This window comes from Papio anubis, chromosome 8 (assembly GCF_008728515.1).
Source record: "Papio anubis isolate 15944 chromosome 8, Panubis1.0, whole genome shotgun sequence".
In the NCBI taxonomy this organism is placed as follows: Eukaryota; Metazoa; Chordata; class Mammalia; order Primates; family Cercopithecidae; genus Papio; species Papio anubis.
The window spans coordinates 135,481,217-135,499,665 of NC_044983.1; the positions used below are offsets into that span (position 1 = coordinate 135,481,217).

Below are 18,449 nucleotides of genomic sequence, written 5' to 3' on the forward strand. Positions count from 1 at the left end.
AGAGATGGCATCTATGAGAAGGTCAACGGCACCCTCTGCTCTACTCGCATGCATGACGGCCCCTCCAGCAGCAGCATCTGCATCTGACATTGCTTCCCACAGCATCCCAGCCATGGATGTCTGCCAGTCTATACTTATGCTCGAATTCATCCAGCTAGCATTAAGATAAATGTACCAATCCATGGAGCCTGAGCATGATCAGGCACTGTGCTAGCCACTGCATACGTATTATCCCACTGAAACATCACAACCACCTTCTTGGTTTGGGTACTACTACTATTGTCTCCATGTCATCAATAAGGAAATTCACACAGGAGGGACTAAGTATATTGCCCCAAATCCCCCAACTCCCCCATGGCTGAAAGCAATAACAATAGGTGACACTATGCTCTTAAACCACAGCACTAGAAGGTGCTGTCGCCCTTGTGACCAGTTTGGGAAGACAGTGGTTAAGATCTGGAACACTCCTGGACGTCAGACAGAAAGGACGAGGGGTGGAGGTGGGAAAACAGGAAGATGGATAGTGACACTGATCGTGATGAATCTACGGGCCCCCCACCCCCCGCCTCCTGGCCTCCGCAGGAAGGTGAGGCCCCCTGAGGAGCTCTGGCCAGTAGGTTGTGAGTGGGAGCCACCGAGGCCTCTGTGAGACACACTCTAGAGCGATGGGCCAGCCCCCAGCTCTCTCCTTCGGCCGCACAGCCATGGCGATCCTGGAGGCTGGACATTGAGAAGGTGGAGCACCAGACAGATGCAGCCTGGAGCACAGAGCAACCTCCCAGAGCTCAGCTGCCCTGGAGAGCCGCCCAACCCGCATCAAACTTGTGTGAGTGAGGCAGAAACTGTTGTTACAGTAAATCACAAAGACTTCAGGGTTGATTTTTCTGCCACAGTGCACCCTAACCTATACCGTGTAATAACGACTGCCTTACCGAATCCACAAAATCACCACCTCTCTCAGTGAGGAGGGACCTCAGGTGCCTTGTTCCATCCTGCCCTGTGCAAAGCACGCCTACAGTACTCAGCAGACAATCCCCACCAGAGACCCACATCCCAGCCCTGGGGAGCCTGCCATGTGCGTGGTTCTCTCCCGCCACCCTCAGTGACTCACGGCAGGAGATGGTGCTAACCCCGTGCCCCCCAGACCAAGGGCACACCCAGCACATGCTCCCCAGCTCCCTTCACTTTGTGTGTGCCCTTCATTATGCCTTTATCATACAGGATCAGAACCATTTCATTCTATATCTGTTTCCACTCAGCTGTGAGCCTGCTGAGGACAGGGGCACCAGGGCCTTATCTGCCTCTAGCTGCAGAACTAATAAAATCGTACTTGGCCTATGAAGCTGCCAACAGTAAAGCAGAAGTCTAGGGATAAAGTGTCCAAGACAAGGATGATTTTGACAGAGTCCATTTGGAAACCGCTGACACCATAAAAACCTGACTTCCCTCAGGAGCAGCAGCCATTGGGCCGTGCAAAGCATTGCAGAGTGCTGATCAGGAAAGCGACGCCAGACAAACTGGTCAAGAGGAATGACAGCCAAAAACTACTCACCTTTTGTTTCCTGGTTTTTAATTCATCAACCTTATTCACAGGGAAATTCTCTAAGAAGAGACGGGTGGGGACTACAGCTGGCCTCTAGTGCCTCGTGTGTGTGACAGCGTGGAGGCCGCTTGCTCCGAGTCCGGAGTAACTGAGCGAGCTGGAAGGGGCGACCGCGCCAGCTGTGGCAGCAAGGTGGGGCCAGCCGCTCCCCTCCTGAATTCTTATCAGCTCCAAACAGCTCTGGTTTAAGAAATTCTTAAGGAAGTTTATGGCTTGGCCACCAGACCACGTATGGGAGCTCAACGTTAGCTCTCAAAAAAGAAAATATTCAATGAATCCCACTCGCCCATCACTGCCCCCAAATTAAAGATTCACTGGTTAACTGGAAATGGCACTGAAACTCTATTCCACTTCCTTAATAATAATTCAGGACTTACAGTGTGTTCATCATCTACATGCTTACTAGGGGCCTGATAGTCTACTGTTGGCTACTGTGTACACACTTTATCATTTTTGCGGAGAATTCCCTAAGTAAGGAAAAAAGATCGCGTATAGTTCTATCAGAACCATCCTCTGCTTTAACTCTGGGCAACAGTAACAGGATGTGGGTTCGGCCACCTCCTAGCAGATGAGATCACGCTTGGCCACTACCGTCTCCTCGCAATTAGCCTTGGGCCAAAAGCGCATCATAGACACTCAATAAATATTTGATCAATTGAATTTTGGAATAGAATTAAAATAGGGATGTATTTTGGCTCCTTTTTCATTACCTGCATCATAATTACTTGAAACCATCTTTGCGTGAGCCTAGTTCAGGCTCCCATGCTACAGAGAACAAGTAAGTATTTTCCTGTAAATTGCTAAAATAGTTTTATTGTCAAATACTAAGAAAGGCCTCAAGGGAAAAGAAAATGGCTCTGATCATCTATTCTAAAACTAAAGTCATAATTAGGAGCCATCCCCAGCAGTAAATTCGTTCATGTCTAACAATTCTATATAGCAGGTCTGATAATTTACTCACCAATGTTGACATTTTTCAACTAACTTATCCTGTAACACTAACAGGAGCTTTAGTCTTCAGGTGCACATATTACTGAGCTCTTCTTATGTCATAGGGGTTGACCTGCAATGCCTGACTTAAATTTTTTTTTTTTTTTTTAGCTGGAGTCTCGCTCTTGTCGCCCAGGCTAGAGTGCAATGGCATGATCTTGGCTCACTGCAACCTCCACCTCCTGGGTTCCAGCGATTCTCTTGCCTCAGCCTCCCAAGTAGCTGGGACTACAGGCACCCACCACCACGCCCGGCTAATTTTTGTATTTTTAGTAGAGATGGGGTTTCGCCATGTTGGCCAGGCTGGTCTCAAACTCCTGACCTCCAGTGATCTGCCCACCTCGGCCTCCCAAAGTGCCGGGATTACAAGCATGAACCACCACGCCCAGCCCCAATTTTTTTTTAATTAAACTGGTAAAATCCAGGTTTCCAGGCATAGGATGTTGAAGTGTTTGGCTGATATATGAAGACAGTCCCAGACTTTTTTCCTAAGGAAGCACCTTGGCCTAGTCAATAGCTACTGCCCAGGCTTCCCTTCAGGTGGAGATGAGGAACAAGGATTTAGGAAGAGGGGGACAACCCTACATGTGATGTGGACATTTAACCACTGTACACAGATTCACTGCAGGCCTGCCACGGACCAGGTGCTGAGGGCACCAACAACACGGGCCTGCTCCCCTCGCTCGGCATCAGCAGACACCTACCAGCTCTTCCTGATGCCTGGTACGTAACTCTGGATTATCTGTTGCCCAACTCCTGCCAAAAGCTCACTTATGAGAAATGGCATTCATGAAGGAGTGTGTGATGCACAGCGGCCCGCCTGTTATCCTAGATGCTGGCAACAGGAGGGCTAACTCAAGCCAGCCACAGCAGGCCACACCGCTGTGTTCTCTGGGAGAGCTGCCTTCATCCGCTGGTGCTCCGGCCCCATGCCCTCAGTGTGCATTACTGAAGGCTAACAGCAAAACAACGTCAGACACCTGCCCAGATCTTCATGGGGATGTTGCTGAGCATGTTACTCGAAACATCAGAATGTTCCCTTTGAGATAATCCACTAAAGGGGTTTCCCACCTCATTGCTGGGAAGAGATGCATTTCCCCAGTGTGACTGATACATGCTTATTCTTGAGAGAGAGGGGCTCTTGTAGCCAATCACGCTTCCTTCTTGTCAGTTACCTCAGAATCGTGCTCTCTCCCATCTCCAGCCATTACGTAGGACATTATAAATTCCAGGTACTAACAGAACTTGTCACTTTAATTTTCTGTCCCACTGTTATTTTCCCTTCACTCTGGTTACCTGAACTTGTTCTTTTTTGAGAGACAGAGAGAGAGAGAGTCTCGCACTGTCACCCAGGCTGCAGTGCAGTGGTGCGATCTCTGCCCACTGCAACCTCCGCCTCCTGGGTTCAAGCAATTCTGGTCCCTCGGCCACCCAAGTAGCTGGGACTCCAGGCGCGCACTACCCCATCCGACTAATTTTTTCTATTTTTGGAAGAGATGGGGTTCTGCTATGTTGGCCAGGCTGGTCTCGAACTCCTGAGCTCAGGCAATCCACCTGCCTCAGCCTCCCAAAGTGCTGGCATTACAGGCGTGAGCCACTGCGCCTGACCCAGGAATTTAAAAAAATAACTAAATAGCTACATATCTGCTTTTCTTGAGGGAGTGATGGACCTAATTCATTTGATTTAATTTAACATGTACAAACAAAAGTAAAAACTGACAGGGAATGGTAAGGTGACATCTAATTAGAGGCAAAATTCCCTGAAACTTCTGTAAGAACTCATGTCTGCAAAGAGTTTTTCTGCTTATAAAACACTTTCCCAAACATTTCATTTGATCCATGCATGGGAGGTATGTCTCATCAACCTCAGTCCAAGAAGAGGAAGTTAAATCGTTCAAAGTCACACAACTAACTGCAGAATGTGGGATGGGAATATAAGATTACTAAACAAAAGCCAGTGGCTTTTCCAATTTTACATGAAGGGGGTTTATTGGCACTTGGCATAAATAATGTCAATGCATTTTAGTTACTATCCTTCCTTTCTGAAACCTACAGAGATGCATACACACCAGTATCCCTCACACATCATCATGACAGTCTTAGAGGAGGAAGTGGCATATAGTCTGTTCTAGAAGTATGGCTCACAGCATATATTAGGAGAAAAAAGATCTTGCTTTGACAAGAAAAAGAAAAGGAGGAGGCTAAAGAATTACGAAGGCCAGGCAGAGTGGCTCACACCTGCAATCCCAGTACTTTGGGACGCCAAGGCGGGCAGATCACGAGGTCAGGGGTTTGAGACCCGCCTGGCCAACATAGTAAAACCCTGTCTCTACTAAAAATACAAAAATTAGCTGGGCAAGGTGGCACATACATGTAGTCCCAGCTACTCAGGAGGCTGAGGCAGAACTGCTTGAACCTGGGAGGCAGAGGTTGCAGTGAGCCTAGACTGCGCCACTGCACTCTAGCCTGGGAAACAGAGCAAGACTTTGTCTCAAAAAAAAAAAAAAAAAAAGAATTATGGAGCAAGGACATCACATCTGTCCTAATTCTCCCTACTTTCAAATGGCAAAAACTTAGGAGAGGGGCATGAAAGCTAATCTGGCCAGCACATTACAGTGTGCACATTTTTATCTACAGGTGAAAATTAGTCTCATATAAAACACAAGCCTGTTTATTAGTAAGAATGGAAGCATATAACCAGCTTTCTGCGTCAGAAAGTGTCACAATTCCAAGGAAGAGAACGTGCAGTTCATAAAGCGTGCACTCGCTTCAAGGTTGTGCTTTTCCAAGGTATGCTTTCTGACTTGGGAAGGGCAGCTATTCATCAATGCATTATCTTGACTCATAAGCATTACAGGTCACAAACCGAAACCGGGACTTTTGATCTGGAGCAGTGTGGTGGGATGAGTGGGTCTTAGGTGTCATTTGCTATTGTGCCCTTGTCAGTTGCCTCCTAACATCCACTTGCTGCTTCTCCTGTGCCCAACTATTCCTAGGTTTTGCTTTAGGGGAACTATATATGGTCTCCTTGCAGCCATGTGGTTTGCAGGGACTCAGTTCGATCTGAGCACATAACTCCATGAGGGGCAGTGAAAAGCAAAAGGACATTCTCCCCCTGAAAGAAAGCAGTGTTCCTTTACAGGTGTTACTAAAAGGCTCCTGCTCTCTTTTCCTGGACACAGTAGTGAGAGGATGTGAGGCCTGGAGCTGACGAGCCACTCTGATAGCACCTGGGGCCTGCAACTAAAGCCAATACTGCAGAGGACAGAGCTCAGAAGGAAAGAAACCAAGTTTTGATGAGGTTGTTTGAGCCCTGACTCCAGCCCTACCTGAATTTCTCCCTGAACTTTCCAGGTACATGTGCCATAAATTATTTTTGCCTAAGTTAGTCTGGTTTCCATCAGCTGCTATTACAAAATATTCTAAGGGATCCAACTATTTACTCGTTCAACACACAAGGTCACCTGGGGGCTACAAAGACACAGAAGAGAGAAGGACCCAAAATGTCAACAAAGATGCACAGTCAAGTTCCATAAGCGCCACGGAAGAAAGATATGGCATATACTGTTGGCTGGCTGACCAAGCACCAATTTCTGACCCCATTCTCATTCCCCACCTATATCACAGATTCTAGGAAAGCTAAATATTTATTTTCTCAGCCTGTCTTGCAATTAGAGGTGGCTATGAGACACACTGCCTGTTAATGAGATGGGGGCAGAAGCCTACTCGAATCTGCCAAGAACATTTTTGCTTCCCTATTAAGCAAAAGATAGACATCCCTAGACCTGCCCCTTCTCCTTTCTTTCTGCCTGGGATGTAGATGTGTTGTCTGGAGCTGCAGCAGCCATCTGGTAATCATGAGGTAAAGACAGAATGACAGAGAGGCCACCTGTTTCTAGCTTCTTAATAGACTAGAAGAATAACTTCCTATTGACTATCTACTACTAGGTCTTTTGTCTTTTACAGTTGAAATAATTCCTAACTTACAAAGACAATATAGTCATTTCTACCTGGGTGGCTCCAGAAAAGGCTTTATAGAGGACATAATCCTTGAACTAAAATCGTGAAAGATGACTAAGTATCGTCAGGCAGCGCAGGGAAGCACAGGTATTCCAAGCCAGAGATAAAGCCTAAATGCAGGAACAAAACCGGGCACACATTTGGCCCACTCTAAGTATTTCCACAAGGAAAAGCAGGAGCGCAGGACCAGGGAAATAGGGGGCTCACAATCAAGTCTGGAGACAGGGCAGGCCACAGAGGCCCTGCAAGCCACGCAAAGCAAGTACATTAGAGTCTGTTCTCTAAGCGGTGGGGAGCAGAGCAGGCTACGAGATATTCCGGCTCTCCAAATGTTCCAAAGACATTCCCTTTCATTTGACCAGTCGTGCTGACGTTCTGTGGGTTTACCACACTGAATCTCAGGCAGTTCTTCTTCCCAGTTTTCAACGAGACCAGGTACGATCCATGTGATGAAGGAGTCCCCAGGACACTTAGGGGTTACTTCTCTAGCTAAGTCTTCAGAAAACCATCACGAATATGTTTACACAGATGGTGGGTCATACCTAAAATCAGATTTTTGAAAGCAACCCATGGCCGGGCGTAGTGGCTCACGCCTGTAATCCCAACACTTTGAGGAGGCCGAGGCGGGCAGATCACAAGGTTAGGAGTTCGAGACCAACCTGGTCAATATGGTGAAACCCCGTCTCTACTAAAAATACAAAAATTAGCTGGTTGTGGTGCCACGCGCCTGTAGTCCCAGCTACTCAGGAGGCTGAGGCAGAAGAATCACTTGAACCCGGGAGGCGGAGGTTGCAGTGAGCCAAGATTATGCCACTGCACTCCAGCCTGGGCAACAGAGCAAAACGACATCTCCCTCCAAAAAAAAACACCACAGTCCATGACCACACCAGGCAAGAGCAATGGCACCAGGATGCCAGGCAAGACTCAGCTATTTGCAGGGAGCTCCGCCATAGGGGCCACAGGACCCTAACAGTGAAAGACACGCACTGCCCAGGAAAGGGATGCTCACAGAAGATTTGGAAAACAGCGCCTGCCCAAATGGTAGACTTTTATACTTTTACCCAATCTGTCTTTTCTAATGTTTTAACAGCCGAAGGACCAAGATGTGAATGTTACAGTACTTTTCAATGTGCTGTTTGAAAACACAGGTGAAAAAACATCTCCAAGAAGAAAACTAAGACGTACTGAGCGCTTCCCAGGCGCTAGGCATGGTGCTCTGTGCTTTCGTGTGCCTCTGCTCAGCTGAAACAGAACCAAACCACCCTGTGTGGGGCAATTTTTAAGCCTCGCTTAAAGATGAAGAAAACGAAGTGTAAAGAGGCTGCTTCTTTACCAAGGCCATGCGCAAGTGAGAGTGAACCCACGGCCTCTCGCTTCACTCCAGGGCTGCCTGGCGGGCTGTGAGGAGAACAAGCATGCTCCTTCCTTGGTTCCAATGACCTGCAAAGACCAATCATCCCCAGCTTCAGGGACAAGAAGCCTGAGCTCCTGGATATCTACACACAGCACCAAACACCCAGAATGTTCTGTAAGCTTCATAACATTCTACTAGGCAAGGTTTTCTAAATTTAAAAATGATTCAAGTCATGATGTAAATATAAAATTATTAAGAAAGGCTTTTCTAGGCCTTAATCTTTAAAAAATGAATCATGCCCTTAATCCCAAGTCAAATACGTTCGGCTCTAAGTCTTAGTCATAGAAAAGCCTCAAAGGCCCTTCCCTCCACAGCCTGCATCAGTGCTGAGCAAGCACTGGGCACGCAGGGCAGCCACGCCACTCCTGGGCCCTCCGTACAGCGGTGCGGCAGGTCCCTCTGGACATTCTGAGGAGCAGCCAGAGCAACTTCTCAGGCCGCAGCCACGCCGTTTGGATGCTGCTCTTTGCAGCTCTGCCTGATGAACAATCTCAGCAGTGCCCTTCAGAACGCCTTAAAATTCCAGTGTGGCCTGCCAGGGGCTGCAATGCACAGCGACCCTTTCTGCCCCCACTTCTTGGGAGCACACAACTCTTTGGCAAAAAGAAACCATTTCATTTGGCAGTATTATACTTGCCTTCAAAGAAATGCAGGGAGAAAGAAAACTAACATTTGTTAAGCACCATACACATGCTTTTACGTGTTACTTCATTGAATTCTCATAATAGCTTAATGCTATGGGTTTTCATTCTTAATTGTGGGAGCATAGTGGGGAGATAAGCAAACTGATACCCAGGAGGTTAAGTGACTCGTTCATGGAATGCAGCAGGCCTGTGAGTCAAAGCCCAGGGCATGGCAAGACCAAGTGAAGCTGGGGAACAACAGCCAAGCCAAGAGCGTTTTAAAGAGACTTAGCATCTTCATCACACCGAATCCTAAGGCTACAGCACTTCCAACCAACAGCAAAATGTCAAATTCAACTGTTTCTTTCCAGTCTTCAAACAAATCTTTCAGAAATTCAGAAATCACCTCACAAGACTAGTTCATAAAGCTTTCGCAGGTCCTAAGCCTGGAGTGGTTAAGAAAAAACAAAACCCCTCTGCAAGGACCCACTTCGCACGTGCCATAGGGTCTCCGCTCTCAAATTGCACACTCTTAGGAGTGACAGTTACACAGAAAGGACGGCACATGGCAGCAAATCCTGGGAGAGTGGTGAGCAATGGGAGCCCTGGAAAGTCAGGGAGCTCGCCTCTCAGAAAAGGTGTCCTGGAAATGGGGCTGAGGATGAGTGTGGAGGAACGAGGGAGCACAGACAGAATGAAGACGGGAGAGGAGACAGCCTGCCAGGCAGAGGCCGTGCAGAGCAAAGACAGGAGCCGGCGAGCGCTCGTGTGGGCGAGGAGCTGCCCTGTTCCCGTGTGGCCGGGGTGCATGGCCTGCGGCAAGGGAAACGACTGAAAGCTTCCAAGGAGAAGATGATGTGGTCGTGCCGGTTTCCACTGCGGTGTAGTGGTCGCAAGGCAGGCTTTGGAACCAAGCAAGGCTGGGTGCAGACGGGACTCTGCCATTTAATGGGCATGGAACTGCAGCAGTTACGGAATGTCGCTGGCCCTGACTCTCTCATCTCTAAAATACTTACTTCCATGTCATAGGGCCGCTTTCCAGTTTAATGAGATAATGAACCTGATACATAGCCAACCAAAAATGGGAGCTCTTCTAAAGACCTCTATTCACAATCAGACTAGAGGACGGTGTCCCGGAGGGCAGCTGCCTTTCCCGCTCCGCAGGGCCCATCTCACCTGACGATGGGAAGCTTGGTGAAGGGTACCGGCGGCAGGGTGAGGCCGCCAGGGAGGGCGATGGGTTCCATGGTCCCAGGACACTTGGACGTATAGTTCTCTAGGCTTTGGGTCACATCTTTCTTTTCTGAAGAGAAGATGAAAACAAAATAAAGATTTATTAGGCAAAAGTCAAAGTGGCTGGCTTTCATTTTACTTGGGGCATTTCATGACAGTCCAATGAGTCCAATCTTCTGACAGAAATTAAGGGGCAGTGAGCAAAAGAGGCCAGAACAAAACAGAAGCTAGATTCCACTTATTTGAAAATCACCAGCAACTGCTCCTCGTAAGGGCCTGTGGATAAAAGGGAAATTAAGTTAGTATCCCCCAGGAGACTTCCATTTTCCAAGAAAATAAACCCTTATCAAATTTCAAGAAAGTCTGTAGGCAGGACTAGAGAATCAGTACATTTTATAACTTAACAATACTTTTTCGGCAATTACTAGGTAATTACCAAGCAAAACGCCAGGACCTGTCTGTCCCTCAGGAGTCTGTAATTTATCTGTATGACAGATACTTAGGCAAATAAGTGCAAATCAACATTTTTGAAGCAAATGTAGAGCTTTGTGAGAAAAGACTGTTGTTCCCCACCCCGCCCCCGTCCCTTTCACAAGGAGGGAGGAAAAGAGGACACAGGCGATAATCATGTCCGCTTACTGCCCACGGCACACTCTAGACAGGCCACAGACACAGACCCCTTCCCACCACAGCACGACAGAGCTCAGGAGCACCGCTGTGCTCTATGACTCAGGCTGGCTCAGGAAGGCAGGCACTCGGGTCCCCACTTTGCAAATGAAAAACCTGAGACCAAGTGAAGTTAAGCAGCTTGTCAAAGACCATGTACTTGGCCTTAGGCCTGTGGTTTTCTCACTAGAGTGTTTTAAAGAATTAAGGAAAGGATGGGATTACGGGACAAGTGTGAACAAGGGAGTCTCTCCTTGCAGCATCTACCTTCTCTGTGAAATACCAAAGTCACTGCTGATGAGGAAGACAGAGGACTTGGAGAGAAGAGCAGCAGAGGGACACGATCACCAGGGATGAGACCTAGAACAGCGAAGTTAGATCCCACTCCAGGAGACGCCTTGGTCTTTCCCTGTCTAGTGTGCTACCACCTTAGGGGAAGTCCTTCAACCGTTCTGCATCTTGTTTGCCTACAGTAAGAGGAGTGCCTGTATCAGGAATTACTAAGGATAAATGAGATAATGCATTAAAAAAAAAACAATGACTGGCAGATACGGTGCACTGAATAAACGGAAATGATAATAACCATTATCATCATTATCATATAGATGCACTGGAATGGACAAAGAGCAGGTAAATAGCTGCAAAGTGAAGCCAAGTGCTCCACTGAAGCTGGTGACCATAAATAATAAATATCAAGGCAAGGATTTCATAGAGCTCAGGCACATGTATTAATTGGTAAACTGCTACCATAGGAATTGTCTGTGCCTAAGCAAAGCATTCTTCTTTTTTTTTTTTTTTTTGAAACGGGTTCTCACTAGTCTCCCAGGCTGGAGTGCAGAGGTACAATCTTAGCTCACTGCAACCTCCGCCTCCCAGGTTCAAGCAATCCTCCCACCTCAGCCTCCTAAGTAGCTGAGACTATAGGCATGTGTCACCATGCTTGGCTGATTTTTTAATTTTTGGTAGAGATGAGGTCTCACTACATTGCCCAGGCTAGTCTTGAACTCCTGGGCTCAAGTGATCCCCCCGCCTTCGCCTTCCAAAGTGCGGGGATTACAGGCATGAGCCATCACACCCAGCCTGCATCATTCTTAGGAAGCCAGAGAGCACAGCAGAAAAGTGACCAAAATGACTTTTGAATACAACACAACAAGGTTAATCTGAAACATGAAAAAAGTCTTTAAATAACTTAACCATTCTCAATCTATAAAAATCTCCCAAAGGGCTCCAGCTGATACCATGTATATTATCTAATTTGCCTAATGTTAGGCAGAGCACTTATGGGTGAGGTATCCTATTCAGTTGAAATCTACCACCCCATACGCACTCTCGGTAAATGCTGCTGAAATGAAGAAGGAAAGGGATCTATTTGCAGTGCCTCATGCCACTTGCACTGTTATCCAAGAAAGGAAAGGCACCACAGTGTATCATTCGGCTAAGCTCTGAACGGCATTTCTAGACAGAAAACAACGTACACACTGAGTAGCACAGGGAAGCTGCTTCACTGCAGCGTGGTCTGGCTGTGCCATTTCGTTAGAGAACCCCCGTGTTTCTGCTTTAGGTCTGGTCACTATCCTGTGGAGGAATTTCCTATGTAGGGGTACAGCCTGGCTATGAGCACTCTCAGAGCTTTGTGGAAGGCTAGGTTGGGGGGTACCTCAATATTCACTTATTCCCCTTGAGTGTAGCAGGGCACACCTCTCCGGCTGTGCCTGGTGACTCCCTGAAGGGAGTCAAATGCTCATCTTCTGCTGGGACGGAAAAGGGACCGTCGCCTGCTGCAGGGGCAGAGGTGATCTGTGGATATGTAACCGATCATCAGTGATTTTCAGCAGTGCCTACTGCCGCATGGTGCTCCTGCTAAGCACGGGGAATGGGGGTTGCTTCTTGGCTTTCCCCTACTACCACACGACCCCATCGCCACTTCAGTGGGGTTTCCAGAGTCAAACGCTTATGCCCAATTGTCAGCATGGCCCATCCAGTGCAAAGGCCCCATCCACCTTCTCCTAAAGGATTCAAGTGTCGGCTATAAATTGTTGCCAGATCTATTATTTCATCAGGAATTACAAACTGGTGATTTTCTAATTATCTAATTCCTCTGCACTTACAAGCTAGAACTTGTCTATAAGGAAGGATTTTTTTCCTCATCAATCATTTGGTTATCCTGGAACACAGACAACACAGACATTAATAAATAGTTGAGTCTTTCCCTTTATTTACTGAGTGGAGAACTCTTGCCCTATCAAACTCCAGTAATGACCAATGCGTTGTTTTGTTTATTGTTTGGTATCATTACATATTGATGGATTTTTATCTAACTGATGTTTCTGTTGTCATCACATCCTTTTTTATTTCTAATTGATACATAATAATTGTACATATTTATGGGGTACAGTATGATGTTTCAACGCACTTATTGTGTAACAGTCAAATCAGGGTAATCAGCATACACACTGCCTCAAACATTTATCGGTTCTTTGTGATAAGAGCATTCAAATTCCTCTCTTCTAGCTTTTTTGAAATATACCTTTATGTGAACTATAGTCACCTAACTGTGCATTAGTATACCAGAACTTACTTCTCCCATCTAACCAGAGCATTGTATCCACTGTGCATCCTCTCCCCATCTCCCTTCCCCCGACCATCCCCAGTCTCTTCTAACCTCTATTCTGTTAATTCCATGAGACAAATGTTTAAAAATTTCACACCTGGCCAGGCGCGGTGGCTCAAGCCTGTAATCCCAGCACTTTGGGAGGCCGAGACGGGTGGATCACGAGGTCAGGAGATCGAGACCATCCTGGCTAATCCGGTGAAACCCTGTCTCTACTAAAAAATACAAAAAAACAACTAGCCGGGAGAGGTGGCGGGCACCTGTAGTCCCAGCTACTCAGGAGGCTGAGGCAGGAGAATGGCGTAAACCCGGGAGGCAGAGCTTCCAGTGAGCTGAGATCCGGCCACTGCACTCCAGCCTGGGCGACAGAGCAAGACTCCATCTCAAAAAAAAAAAAAAAAAAAAAAATTCACACCTGAGGGAGACCATGCAGAAGAACTTGTCTTTCTGTGCCTGGCTTTTTTCACTTAACATATGCCCTCCAGGTTCATCTGTGTTGTTGCAAATGACAGGATTTAATTCTTTTTTATGGCTGAATAGTATTCCACTGTGTATCTATATCACATTTTCTTTATCCATTCATCTGCTGAATGGCACTTAGGTTGATTCCATATCTCGGCTATTTGAACAGTGCCGCACTAAATACAGGCATGCAGTCACCCCTTCAACACTGACTTCTTTTCCTTTGGATATATGCTCAGTAGTGGAATGGAAGATCATACAGTGGTTGTATTTTCAAGTTTTCTGAGGAACCCCCATACTGTTGAACATAATGGCCGTACTAATTTACATGCCCACCAATAGTGTGTAAAGGATCCCTTTTCTTCACCTCCTCACCAACATTTCATCTTTTGACTTTCTGATAATAGGCATTCCCACTGCAGAAAGGTGATTTCTCGTGGTGGTTTTGATTTGCATTTCCCTGATGATTAGTGACGATGAACATTTTTTCATATATCTTTTGGCCATTTGTATGTCTGGGTTTTTTTTTTTTTTGGCGGGGGGAGAGCATGTGAGATTATAAGGGCTGATTTTGAGAGATAAAATACGTTCAGTTTCTCTACGTATTAATCATTATTGTCAAAGGCACACAGATGCAAGACCAGCATATGGGCCCCTGTGCCAGATTAACAAGGTTTTCTTGAAGCAGTAACCAACTCCTTAGTAAAGGTTATAAAGATTATAAAAGGCTTATGAAAGCTATATCTTACGTTCAAGATTAAAATTTTATAGATAGTTCATAAAATTTTGAAAAACAAATTTAATTGGCTTCATGCTATTTTATTAGGGCATATTGTTTGGAAATTTAAGTCTTCTTTCTCAAAGAATGAAGGTTTTCACCTTTTTTTAAAAAATCCTTGAATTATTACTTTGGTCAAATGAATGACTTATTTTATAATTATCTGTGATACCAAGTGTTTTAAACCTCTGACCTTTCCAAAATCAAATTATAAATTATGTCTTTTTCTGACCTAATTAATCCTTTAAGATATTAGGTTCCCTAAAGTCCAAACGTTTTATAATTTGTCTTATTTGGTATAAAAATTACACAGGAAACATTGTCAAATATGAAATGGTGTTCAGTTCTCTTTAGGTTATATTTATACAAATATGTTATTGGTATGTGTTCCAAAATCAAGGGAAACTCCTATAATTCTGATATGACATAGTGTACATTATCAATAATAATTATAATTGTTAAATTATTGTGTGCTACAGAGGTAACAAATTTCTTTATGGATTATATCTTTGACTATGGCTGCCCTAAAACCTTTTGTCATCCACAGACAACTGTTGTCTGTTTTGATCCTCTTTAGAAGGTGGTTTTATAATCAGCTATAAAACTCTACCAGGTGCTCTTGAATACAAGTTTCTGATAACTTTGGAGACTGTGACATCAGAACAAAAGAAAAACTTTCAGGACTCATGGAGAACTGAAATGTTCAGGAATATCAAGCAGAATAGGAATTAACTACAGACTGGACTAATACAAGACTTAAGTAATCTTTTTGACTTTTGCTTAAAACATTGCTGGTCCTTTGTTTTGTTTTTTCAGAGTCAAGGAAACTTTTCTTTTGAGCTATTAACAGCTTTTAATGATTGAGTGTACTATGAACAAAATTTAGAACATATTTGTTTCATTCTACCTGACTCCTCCAGAATTTGGAAACTATTTGTGAGTACTCTTAATACCTAATTTGTTGAGAGTTTTTATCATGAAGGGATGCTGAATTTTGTCAAATGCTTTTTCTGCATCTATAGAAATGAAAATATGCTTTTGGTTCTTCATTCCATTAATGGGATATATCACACCTATGTTGAACCATGTTTGCATCCCTGGGATGAATTCCACTTGATCATGGTGGAAGATCTTTTAAATGTGTTGTTGAATTTTGTTTGCTAGTATTTTGTGGAAGATTTTTGCGCCTAATATTCATCAAGGATATCTGTCTTTTGAGATTAGTTTTCTTTTGTTGATGGTGTGTCTTTGTCTAGTTTTAGTATACCAAAGTAATGCTGGCTTCACGAATGAGTTTGGAAGTAGTTTGAGAAAAATTGGTACTAGTTCTTTGTTAAATGTTTCAGCAGTGAAGCCCTCAGGTCCTGAGTTTTCTTTGATGGGAAACTTTTTATTACTGATTCAATTTTCTCATTCGTTTTTGGTCTGTTCAGATTTTCTATTTCTTCATGATTCAATCTTGGCAGGTTGTATGTGTCCACGCAGTTATCCATGTCTTCTAGGTCACTGAGTTTGTTCGCATATAATTGTTCATAATAGTCTCTTGTGATCTTTTATGTTTCTGTGTTATCAGTTGTAAATTTCTCCTTTTTAATCTCTGATTTTATTGATTTGACATTTATTCTTTTTTTCATAATCTAGCTAAAGGTTTGTTAAGCTTTTCAAAACACCAGTTCTTCATTTCATTAATCTTTTGTATGGTTTTTCTAATCTCTATTTCATTTATCTCTACTCTGATCTTTACTATTTCCTTCCTTCTACTAACCTTGGTTGAGTCTGTTCTTGTTTTTCTAGTTCCTTAGGATGCAGTGTTAGATTGTTTATCTGAAAGCTTTCTTCTTTTTTGATGTAGGTACCATCTTTGGCCAGTGGGAGTCCCCTCTGGTTGGTTCCCATTATTCTTTGATCCCATTCTTTCTGGTTCATATCCAGCCCCAGGCCTAGAATAAAATCATTTCTCCAAGGAGCTCTTACTCCCTTTAGTGGAAAGAAGTGTTTAAAGACTAAAACCCAGAGGCTAGAAGTGCTCATTGCTCCTAGATTCTCATTGTCTCTGAAGGGCTTTACAAAGGACAGGCCAACTTACAAAGTTTTTACAGTGGTAAGATTATAAGTGATTTCTTTTTTTTTTTTTTTTTTTTTTTTTTTTGAGAAGGAGTCTCGCTCTGTCGCCCAGGCTGGAGTGCAGTGGCCGGATCTCAGCTCACTGATTATAAGTGATTTCTGCTTTAATTTTTTTTTTAAGTTTGACAACTAAAAATAAAATATTTGGACTATCAGCTCCTTAAAAGGAAGAAAGTTGTGTCATTACAATTACATTTACTGAGCACTTACTATGTGCCAAATATTGTACTATGTTCTTTAGACTATAAAATCTTTAGGGATTCTGGTATATATTAATAACAAACTTCTATATCTTTTATCCAAAATAGTCATATAATACCCTCTTACAAAATACCTGCCAAAGAAGAGGGGAAAGGCATTATGATCCCCCTGTTAAAGTTCATAAAGATGAACCCAGGAACAACCCTGGAAGTTTGATTATGGATTGGTATCAAATGTCACCAAAAAATAATTATTAATGTTTTTAAGTATAATATTGCAGTTTTATAAGAAAATGCTCATATTTTAGCAATGCATACTAAAGTATATGTTCTCCAGTTCACAGATAGCTGTGCTTTCATCTCTTCTGACCTCAGGAGTCTGTGCAGTAGGCACAATTGTCTCCATTTTACAGGCCTCTGGATACTCAGGATTTTCCCATTTGTCTTTGTAGAACTGGCCTATTCTTTTTTAGAGAACTCCAGACATTGGCATAGAATATATATATTTTTTTAATGGGCTCTATTAGTCTCCCAGAGAGGGAGTAAATAGGGGGTATGGTTGGGATGGTCTTGAGATTATGTTCATACTAATCCCCTCTCTGGTTGGCTCTGGTCAGGGGTGTACATCTGCTCTAATTCTTTTTCCCTTTGGAAGCTCTTGAGGTTCAGCAGTGTTAGCATGAGAAAGAGTTCAAGGTCAGATTCTTTTCCCCTTTGGAAGCCCTTGAGGTTCAGCATAGTGTTGGCATAGGAAAGAATTCAAGGTCAGAATTTCTTCCCCCTTTGGAAGTCTATATGGTTCTGCATGGTGTTGGCATGCAGAAGAGTTCAAAGTCACAATTCTTCGCCTCTTTGGAAGTCCTTATGGTTCAGCATGGTGTTGTCATGGGGAAGAGTTCAAGGTCAGAATTCTTTTCTTCTTTGGAAGCCCCTGTGGTTCAGCATGGTGTTGGCATAGAAAGGAGTTCAAGGTCAAAATGTGTCCCCCTTTGGAAGTCCTTATGGTTCATCATGGTGTTGGCATGGAGAAGAGTTCAAGGTCAGAATTCTTTTCTCCTTTGGAAGCCCTTAAGGTTCAGCATGGTGTTGGCTTGGGGAAGAGTTCAAGGTCAGAATTCTTTTCTCCTTTGGAAGCCCTTGTGGTTCAACCTGGTGTTGGCATAAGGAAAAGGTCAAGCTCAGGATTCTTTTTCCCCTTCGGAAGCTCTTATTAAGGTTCAGCACGGTGTTGGCATGGGGAAGAGTTCAAGGTCTGAAATGATATATCTCTGAGATTTTCTTTAAAATAATTCAGCAAATTTAAAAAGCAAGAGATGAAGTAAATGTGTAAAAGTCTTGATAACCACTGAATCCAAGTAATGGATATATGAGGATTCATTTTACAATTTTTTTACCTTTATGTTTGAAATGTTTCATAGCAACAAATTTTTTTTATATTTTGACAAATTATCATTGCATGTATTTATAGAGTACAAAGTGTTAGGATTTTTAATACAATGCGAAATGATTAAATGAAGCTAATTAGCATATCCATCACCTGAAATATTCAACATTTTTGAGATAAGAACATTTTAAATTTGTTCTTTTAGTAATGCTGAAATGTACAGCACTCAACTCTTAGCCATATTCACCAGGCTGTGCAATAGATCCCAAAAAAAAGTCAAACTTACTCCTCTTGTCTAACTGAGGCTTTCTACCTTTTGACCATCATCTCCCCATTCCACC

The 18,449-nt window shown here is 44.0% G+C and overlaps 1 protein-coding gene across 5 annotated transcripts in view; it reads right to left on the reverse strand.

The window, feature by feature from the left end:
• TRAPPC9 (trafficking protein particle complex 9) overlaps positions 1–18,449 on the reverse strand; it is a 713,063-nt gene that overhangs the window by 561,491 nt on the left and 133,123 nt on the right. For all 5 annotated transcript variants that reach the window (XM_017962346.3, XM_017962349.3, XM_017962347.3 and 2 more), the window contains one exon: positions 9,827–9,953. In XM_017962346.3, the coding sequence (XP_017817835.2) occupies positions 9,827–9,953 (127 nt within the window). The remainder of the gene's footprint in view (positions 1–9,826; positions 9,954–18,449) is intronic.